The sequence below is a fragment of the Rhinopithecus roxellana genome, chromosome 4, assembly GCF_007565055.1.
Source record: "Rhinopithecus roxellana isolate Shanxi Qingling chromosome 4, ASM756505v1, whole genome shotgun sequence".
In the NCBI taxonomy this organism is placed as follows: Eukaryota; Metazoa; Chordata; class Mammalia; order Primates; family Cercopithecidae; genus Rhinopithecus; species Rhinopithecus roxellana.
This window is the reverse complement of record NC_044552.1, coordinates 23,600,707-23,609,719: the sequence shown is the minus strand read 5'-3', so window position 1 is coordinate 23,609,719 and position 9,013 is coordinate 23,600,707. Positions and strand designations below refer to the sequence as shown.

Here is a 9,013-nt window from a genome sequence, read left to right as displayed (position 1 = left end):
TCAGGGCAGGGCCCCTACTCCTGCTTAGAAATACCCAGCATTCCAAAGAGAATGTTCCCCTTCTTCTCCCTAGGCCTTGACTTCTCCTTGGGTCTCAGGCAAAGGACTTCAAGACTGAGGAATTCTTACAAGTTTTCCTTAGGCTGCACTGCCCTTGAGCTATGAAGCAAAACTACGTTTGATGCCCAAGAACATAGGAGGTGAGAATGAAGGGAAGAGATGGGTGCAGCTGCTTTTACCAGAGTCGGCGGTGCCAAGAGCCTGAGCTGGGGAGCTCGCTGCCATCTCTGCCTAGGAGTCCTCTGTCTCAGGAACTTTAATCTTCCTAAAACATGATTTGCTCACTCACTGCACACATTTTCAGTCCATCTATCCCTGAACCACATCAATCTTCCTAAAACATGATTTGCTCACTCACTGCACACATTTTCAGTCCATCTATCCCTGACCCACATCCTCGCCTAGGGTCCCCTTGAAGCACAGCAAGGACAATTTGGGTCAGAGAAGTTAAGCCTCGTTTATTTTAGGAAATAAAAAAATAGACAAATCAGGATGGGTCAATCCATTTGTTAAGTAGAGATGGGACAGTTTGGGATACAATACCCATAAATCACATTTGTGTAGTTCTTGATTTTTTTTTTTTTTTTTTACATTAGGCTGGAATAAGACTACCAAATTTCTTGATTTTTTTATAAAGGTGTTTCCCACCCATTTGAGCCTGACCACTTGAAAGAGTTACTTCTGTACACATTTACACAAATCATGATTAGGGCCCTGTAACAGAAACACACACACACACACAGAAACTGTTATTTATCAGGTGGTCAAAACCCAGAGATTTGATGATGCCTTATTGTGTTGGTGAAGGTAACGTAATCAGACAATATTTTGTGTCTTGTTTTGTATGGGGAGTAAATTGATGTAATTTCTGTGAAAGGCAACTGGTATTTTCAATCAAAATGTAACTGCAAAAGTATTTCATCTGGCAATTTAACCTTTAGGAATTTATCATGTGGATACAGACCCAGGTGTAAAATAAAATGTGAGCAAAAATATTAAGCATAGTACTCTTTTCACTTCACTTTAAAGTTGTTTTTATCGTGAACAATAACATAAATGCAAAAAAGTACAGCTAAATGAAGCATACATGCAATGTACCTACTATCTTACTTGAGAAATTAAATGTTGCTGGCAACCCAGGTGCCTCTACTCCAGCAATCACATACCCTCCCAATTGGCTACTACCCTGAATTTTCAGGCGATGTTTTCTTGCTTTATTTTCAAAGTTTTCCCACCTAAGTAGAGATTCCTAAATAGTAAATTATATGTCTGTATATATATTAATATTTTATTGTTTTTGAACAGTACATAAATGGAATCATACAATATGTGCTCTTTTGTATGTGGAGTTTTGCTGAATAGTATGTTTTTTTTGGTTTGTTTGTTTTTTCTTTCTTTCTTTTTTTTTTTTTTGAAACAGAGTTTCACTCTTGTTGCCCAGGCTGGAGAGCAATGGCATGATCACAGCTCACCGCAACCTCTGCCTCCCGGGTTCAAGCAATTCTCCTGCCTCAGCCTCCTGAGTAGCTGGGATTATGGGCATGTGCCACCACACCCAGCTAATTTTGTATTTTTAGTAGAGAAGGAGTTTCTCCATGTTGGTCAGGTGGGTCTCGAACTCCTGACCTCAGGTGATCCACCAGCCTCAGCTTCCCAAAGTGTTGGGATTACAGGCGTGAGCCACCGCACCCAGTCACTGAATAGTATGTTTTGAAGACTCATTCATGCTGGATGTATAGCCATACCTAAGCTTTACATATTGTTTATGGGCAGAACACTTCAAAGAATGTAAATACTCAACAGGGAGCAGACTAAATAAATTATGGTATATCCACATAATAGAATATTATGCAGTGATGAAAAATAATGAAGCTGATGTTAGATACTAAAATGGTAAGAGCACTAAGCTTTTTTGCTAAATAAAAAGCAGTATATGCCCCATATAATAGTATTCTACCATTTGTATGAAAGAAAAATTTAAATCAAGACCAACTTGTTTATATATATTTACAAAAACATCCAGAATGTTTTTACAGTATTCTCCTCTGGGAGATAAAATGGGTAGCTGGAAAATTAATTCCCCTATCTATTTGCATACTTTCTGAATTTTCTACTACTTGCATGTATTACCTATTGAAAATGAGGCTAGAGAGTGAAACAAAATATTGCCCAGTCGCACAGCTAGCCAATGTCAGAGCCTGGACTCAGCCCGTCCCAGTTATAGGGATTTTACGCCAGATCTCTTTCTACAACTGTAAAGCCAAGAAGGAATGAATCAACAATTAGCTTTATACTCCATAATCTGGGAAAGCCTAAAAGCATACTCCAACTGAGACTGAATGTTGGTTTGTTCATTTTCCCCACAGTTCCTCTTCAAGAGACAGTTTCAATCCCACAGTTTTGGTGAAATTCCACTGGGCTGAAACAGGGGTAATTTCAGAATGACCCACCACAAAGCAGGACAGGATCCCTAAATGACAGGCTTTCGTCAGGATGGCACAGTAAGTTCACGCTTGGGCAAAGACTCTCTGTTCCAAGTTACATGGCAATACAAAAAACATAAAAAGAGAAAAGTTATAGTTTAGTTAAGGACAAGAGAAACACCACTCTCCATGAAGAATGGGTCATCATGAAAGCAAAGGCAGTGGGAAGGGCTGACACTTCCAGCATGCTGTTTGTCAGGACTGACTGAAGGCAGGCTCTCTCCTGAAAGAAATTGCCACTGACCACTGCTTGCAGATGAGGCTTCATAAGAAGCTCCAGGCCCAGGCAGTTGGGAGGACTCAGGTATAGCTTGGAGAGAAGGCATTCACTCAAGCCTTAGTGAACCAGCAAATTACTTCACACAATCTGTAGAAATCAACTCAAAATGTATTAAAGGCACAAATGTTCCAGGTAAAACTCTAAAAGAATTCTTTTCCATTACAAGAAAAAACAAAAAAACTGAAAACCTCAGGTCTTACTCAGCTCTGGCTGCTATAACAAATACCACAGAGTGGGTGGCTTATACAAGACATTTATCTCTCACAGTTTTGGAGGTGACAGCAGATATAGTTCCAGTGAGGACCCTCCTCCTGGCGTACAGGTGACTGACTTCTTTCGGTGTCCTCACAAGGTAGGGAAAAAGAGCTCCAATCTCACTCTTCTTAAAAGAGCACTAATCCCATCACGGAGGCCCCACCCTCCTGACCTCATCTAAACTTAATTACCTCCCCAGGGTACCCCCTCCAAATACCACCACACTGGGGGTTAGGGCTTCAACATATGAATTTTGGGGAAACACAAACATTTAGCCCATAACACCCTTCGAATCAAAAAGAAAAGAACACCATGAAATCCAGTAGAAAAATAGGGGAAAACATTTGAATAGGCAGTTCAAAAAAAGAGGAAAATGAATGATGATGACTTATTTGAAGCTATGCAGTATCACTGGCAATAAGAGAAACTCAGGTTACAACAAGAAAGGGAAACACTGGATACTGATTAGATTGTGACAAAGATGAGGAAGTCAGTTAAAATCAACTGAGCACGTAAAGAAAGATGAACTTGGTATATTGCTGGGGAGTGTAGACTGTGGAAGCTGAAGGAAAGTTTGTCTTTCCTCAGGTAATTTCCATATACAAAAACCCAGAATCCAATTTGTAATTGTGTATAAGTACTCCAGAGGCCCACTCTCATAGGTCCACGGTCTAGAATTCTACTACAGAGATATATATGGTAACATATATTGGAAGCAAACTAGTTGACTATCCGTAAGAGATAAACAAATGTTTTAAAAGCATAATCTATGACAGTCCGAAACACTGAATTAGATTTACATATAGTACACAGAGCTTAAAAAACGTTGTCAAAAAGATAAAATGGTCTCTGCAAGCTAGGTATAGTCCTTCCTATCCTGCTGCTGGATCAGTGTGATCTCTGCAGGGTGGAAGCCCAGGGCCCAGCACCTCAGGGTGATATTACAGTCAGAGATGGGGTCATAGTGGGTGCTGATGGGGAGTACCTTTGGGGATCTGAAGAAAAGGGTCAGAGGAAATTTAGAACATTCATTTCCCTTCCATAGGCCATTCAACAAGGCTCATTGATCGCCCTAATAAGGAAAGGATTTTAGGAAAAGACACCCAGACACCAACATCTACTCTAAGAGTCCAGGGGGAACATTTTCCTTTTTCAAAGCAGAGTGAGGCAGGATATAGTTGTGGGCACCAGGTCTGAAAGGAGGTGAGGGGGTCCTAATTAAGTAGTGTGAAGGTCACACTGAGCAGGGCCAGGGTTAGAACAAGCTACAAAAAGAATCAGGATGGAGGCAAAAGATAAGGTATGAGGAGAGACAGTTCGGTTCTTCAGGAAGTAGCTGCAAGATCATGAAAATTAAAAACTTTTATGCATCAAAATATACTATCAAGAGAGTAAAAAGACAATCCATGGAATGAAAGAAAATGTTTGCAAATCATATATCTGGTAAGGGTCAGCGGTGCGATCTTGGCTTACAGCAACTCTGCCTCCTGGGTTCAAGTGATTCTCCTGCCTCAGCCTCCCGAATAGCTGGAATTACACGCACCTGTTAATTTTTTGGTATTTTTAGTAGAGACAGGGTTCCACCATGTTGGCCAGGCTGGTCTCAAACTCCTGAACTCAAGTGATCCACCTGCCTTGGCCTCACAAAGTGCTGGGATCACAGGCGTGAGCCACGGCACCCAAACACTTACATATTGGGATGCTTTTGTAGAAGCCAGAGGGGAGTAAGAAATACAACTACTCTGAGACAGCCATGCTGTGAGAACATCAAAGCTAGCTAGGGAGCAAGGATACCTGGAGAAGCAATGAGGTGCTAAACATGCGAGTGAAATTCTTGGGTCTTCCAGACCACCTACCAGACACCAGCTAAATGCAGGTATGTAAGCTGATTTTATATGGAACAGAAGAACCACCCAGTCAAAGTCTTTCAGAATTCCTAGTTCACAGAACCAGAGGAAATAAATCATTATGTTTTAAGCTCCAACATGAAGTGATTTTTTAATACAGCAATTGATAAGTCCAACACAGGGTTTATAAGAGAAATAAAGAAAACTGCATTCTGGGAATAGTAAATTTTGTTTGTATGCTTTTGGCATAACCTGATTAGCTGGCAATCAGCAAAAAGGTCAGTCTAGGAATTCTGTACTTCAGTAGGCTTTCTAGGGATATGGAAGAAAACATTTTAGTTGCTTATTCTTAAGAAAACTCTGAGAGTTTACCTATGGGACACAATTGCGAAATGTCTGTTGGTGTCCTTTGTTAGCATCTTTGACTTTGTTAGTTCAGGTTTGCGCCCTTTCCTTTATTAGAATTTTATTAAAGATAACTTTGAGACTGGGAAAAGACCTGAGTCTTTTCTGACTCTGAGTGGGTCTAGAGGATATGAACATTTTCCGCTGCTCCATATTTTTCCCCTTGTTTAAAAACAGCAGCAGTGGCATCATTCTCTCCAGCTCTTCAGTCAGCAGTTATGGCTGCCCAAACATGGAATGCCCTAAGGTGGCTCAGGACATTGATAGCGAACTGGGGGCATGGCCTTGGAAATGCGAGCTGCTGAGTGAGGCTAAGTGGTCTATGGAAATCATGATCTCCCCACATGGTGGGATTACAAAGGTGACCAAGAAACACAGACAGAAACAGAAGAAAATGGAATTAAGAGTTGAAGTACCCAGAGAACAGAATCATGGAATGTAAAACAAGTAAACTTTATTTGGGAGACTAGGTGAATCCATCACTGGTTACTGGAACCCTGAATCTGCATTTTCTCCTCAGGAAGGTGGTCTGAAATGGAGTGTGCTGTATTTGGCAAGGGCTGTAGTGGTTTGGAATCTGGGTAAATGAGCAGAATCAGAGGAGCAGAATTAGCTTTCTGACTGTGGTACCTCTCACACCAACCCACCTGTCCATGTGTCCTCTTCACTCTATGTTCTCCGTTATCCCGATCCTCTGAGGTGTCCTCCATTTTCTCCCTCATCTCTCACCTGCTTGGTTCCCGAGCTGGGCCTCAGGCCGGTCTCCCCAGAGTAAATGCCCGGGATCATTGAGGAAGCGTTGGCTGCGCTGGCATGTTAGACAGGTCTGTACTGTCCAGCGCTGTCCCCTGCAGCCTAGGGTGAACATGGGAAAAAGCGTGTCCAGGTTCAGAAGTAACAGTCTCTTGCTGCCAGTTTTGCCTCCAGTGTTTTTCAGTAGGTATCCCCACTCCCCCACCACACCCCCAATTTGAATGCACATTTGATGGTGTCAGGCCCTGGCATAAGCTCCATCGATTTCCTGGAACTCTTTAAGATAAAGTTCAAACTCCTTAACAAGACTTCAAGAGCCGGCTTGTTCCCCTCTCCAGTCTCATGTCTTGCCCTCCTATCTCAAACTCCAGCCTCCTGAACTCTCATTTCCTTGACAGCACCACAAGCTCTCTTGTCTCAGAGACTTCACACATGCCTAGAATTTCCATCTCTCACTCCCTTTGCTTATCATGAACTTCACCACTGGCATGAGTAAGTGAGCATTCTACTCCCCCAATTAATTTTTTTCTACACCATTTTGTTTCTTAGTCTGTCCCATCAATCCATAATTTCAATGAGAATAACGAATCTAGCACAGTACCTGACACATTTTAGAAAGTATTTGCTTAATAAATGAATGGTGGCCGGGTGCGGTGGCTCAAGCCTGTAATCCCAGCACTTTGGGAGGCCGAGGCGGGCGGATCACGAGGTCAGGAGATCGAGACCATCCTGGCTAACATGGTGAAACCCCGTCTCTACTAAAAAAATACAAAAAACTAGCCGGGCGAGGTGGCGGGTGCCTGTAGTCCCAGCTACTCGGGAGGCTGAGGCAGGAGAATGGCATAAACCCGGGAGGCGGAGCTTGCAGTGAGCTGAGATCCGGCCACTGCACTCCAGCCCGGGCAACAGAGCGAGACTCCGTCTCAAAAAAAAAAAAAAAAAAAAAAAAAAAGAATGGTGATGGGAATTATGTCCTCCACAAAGCCAAATAACATTTATTATTGTGGGGCTGCCTCTTAAAGTAACAGCTATTCTCTACTGCCCACAATGGAAGAAAAAAGCCAAGCCCAAATCCTACTTTGTGCAAGTGCAGTTAGCAACTTAATTCAAACCCGAAGAAGGAAGACTACTGCGAATCCCACACCCAACATCCATCAAGAGCGAGAAAGGCGCTGTTGGCCTCCAGTGGGCCCTCTCCCCCCTGCCCCGCCCCCAATACTCCGCAATCGTCCACCTCGGCGGGAGCACTCACGTCTCTGGCGCTGGGTGCAGGTGAGGCCCGGGACGAGGAGGGAAGAGCAGCCTCGACAGAGAGTCCTCTTCACCGAGGGGTCCCTGGGGGCGGAGGAGGACAGTGGTCCGGCGTCCGCGCTCCCTCTCGCGTTCCTCCCGCGTCCCGCCCGCCGCCAACCCCATGAATGTCTCACCGCCGCAAGACGAGCCGCTTCGCGATGGTCCTCTCAGTGTGGCAGTAAAACCTCGCTAGCGCCTGGTTCTCGGGGTCCTGGGCAAGGACACAATGGGCGGCCTGCGGGAGGGGAGCGGTCACTCTGGGGCGCCAAGCACCGTCCCCTTTGGGACGCTTGTCGCAGACTCACCTGGTACAGGAAGTTGAGCCTCTGGAAGGCCTCGCGGTCCTTCACCGGCCCCGCCATCAGCGCCGCGCTCCAGGGCCGCCAGCAGGCCCGCCCCTCGCACAGCCCCGCCCGGGCGTCCGCGCGAGGCCTCCTGGGAAGCGTAGTCCCTGCGCCCCTCGGGCGCCTCCCCCAGGCCTCACTGACTCATCTGTTCCGAAACCCATCCCCAGCAATCCATGCCCAGGGTCCCTTTATGAGTTTTCAGTGCTTTTGTCTTCCTCAAGCTCATGACCAATTATATCACGTAGAGACCTAGTGCAGCAGGTGAGGATCTTACATCGGCTAGACATTTTCAGGACAGAAGGCTGGTCTCTTTATGTAGCTAGGTAAGGGAGATGGTTATGTGCAATTTATACCCAGCTAGAGCTTCTGCCCTACTCTCCTGAAGTCAGAGGTAGATGCCTGTAAGATCTACAGAGGAACGGCACAGAGGTAATACATTTAAAAAAAGCACTGGTGCCAGTGGGGGTGAAAGTGGGAAGGATCATAAGGGTGCTGGAGGGAGGGAAAAGGACTGCTGGTCCTCAGAAAGCAGTTTACTCCTACTATTCCACCTACCAAAGAAACACACTTCCTGTTATGCAGTGCTGGACACACAGTAGGTGATCTTCACTTTCTGAGTGATTGGTTTCTAACTCCTAGGGTTAGGTACAGCACAGAAATCTGTCAACAGCATCCCCTGTCCCTGAAACTTCACCTCATACCTCAATCTTCCATTTCTTCTGTCTGGTATCCTCACCTCAATCTTCCATTTCTTCTGTCTGGTATCCTGTGACTCACAGTGACTATGTTACTGAAGTCAGAAGCAGAGGGTCATGAATTGGAGAAGAAGATGAATGAACTCTGAGATGGGCAGCGTAAGTCAGGAGAGGATAAGACTTCTCTTCACTCTCAGACCCGGTGCCAGGCGGGGGCAGACAAGCAGGGCTCCAGCTGGGAGGAAGGACAGGCTGAAACCTCCTCTGGAACTAGTTTCACAAGGGTCCTCAGACTCAAATGAGAGGTGTGTTTAAAATGTAGATGTAGGCTGGGTGCGGTGGCTTACACCTGTAATTCCAGCACTTTGGGTGGTGGAGGCAGGCAGATTACTTGAGTTCAGGGGTTTGAGACCAGCCTGGCCAACATGGCAAAACCCTGTCTCTACTAAAATTAGCCGGGTATGGTACTGCATGCCTATAGTCCCAGCTACTCTGGAGGCTGAGACAGGAGAATCGCTTGAACCTGGGAGGCGGAGGTTGCAGTTAAGCTGAGATCACACCACTGCACTCCAGCCTGGGTGACAGAGTGAGACTC

General features: G+C 45.1%; 1 protein-coding gene across 3 annotated transcripts; it reads right to left on the bottom strand.

Annotated features, from left to right (window-relative positions):
• Nucleotides 1-1,654: 1,654 nt before the first annotated feature.
• RPP21 (ribonuclease P/MRP subunit p21) lies at nucleotides 1,655-7,800 on the bottom strand. 3 transcript variants are annotated; one of them, XR_004056669.1, is made up of 5 exons: nucleotides 7,682-7,800; nucleotides 7,511-7,611; nucleotides 7,336-7,418; nucleotides 5,978-6,185; nucleotides 1,655-2,588 (listed from the first exon to the last, which is right to left on the bottom strand). XR_004056669.1 is itself a non-coding variant. In XM_010368192.2 (5 exons), the coding sequence occupies exons 1-5, from the start codon at nucleotides 7,736-7,738 to the stop codon at nucleotides 5,847-5,849; spliced, it is 435 nt and encodes a 144-aa protein (XP_010366494.1). In that variant the 5' UTR covers nucleotides 7,739-7,800; the 3' UTR covers nucleotides 5,763-5,846. The 3 variants fall into 3 exon arrangements, 2 of the variants coding, with proteins under 2 accessions (XP_010366494.1, XP_010366493.1); XM_010368192.2 differs by lacking the exon at nucleotides 1,655-2,588 and adding an exon at nucleotides 5,763-5,909 and having other exon boundaries at nucleotides 6,055-6,185; XM_010368191.2 differs by lacking the exon at nucleotides 1,655-2,588 and adding an exon at nucleotides 5,763-5,907 and having other exon boundaries at nucleotides 6,060-6,185.
• Nucleotides 7,801-9,013: the final 1,213 nt, after the last annotated feature.

Bases quoted from the DNA above. Each gene is read 5' to 3' on its own strand.
- RPP21 (XM_010368191.2), bottom strand. From the start codon at position 7,738: ATGGCGGGGCCGGTGAAGGACCGCGAGGCCTTCCAGAGGCTCAACTTC. The intron at 7,612-7,681 runs GTGAGTCTGCGA...CCCCTCCCGCAG, and splicing joins GGCTCAACTTCCTGTACCAG to GCCGCCCATTGTGTCCTTGC. The intron at 7,419-7,510 runs GTGAGACATTCA...CTCCGCCCCCAG, and splicing joins AAGCGGCTCGTCTTGCGGCG to GGACCCCTCGGTGAAGAGGA.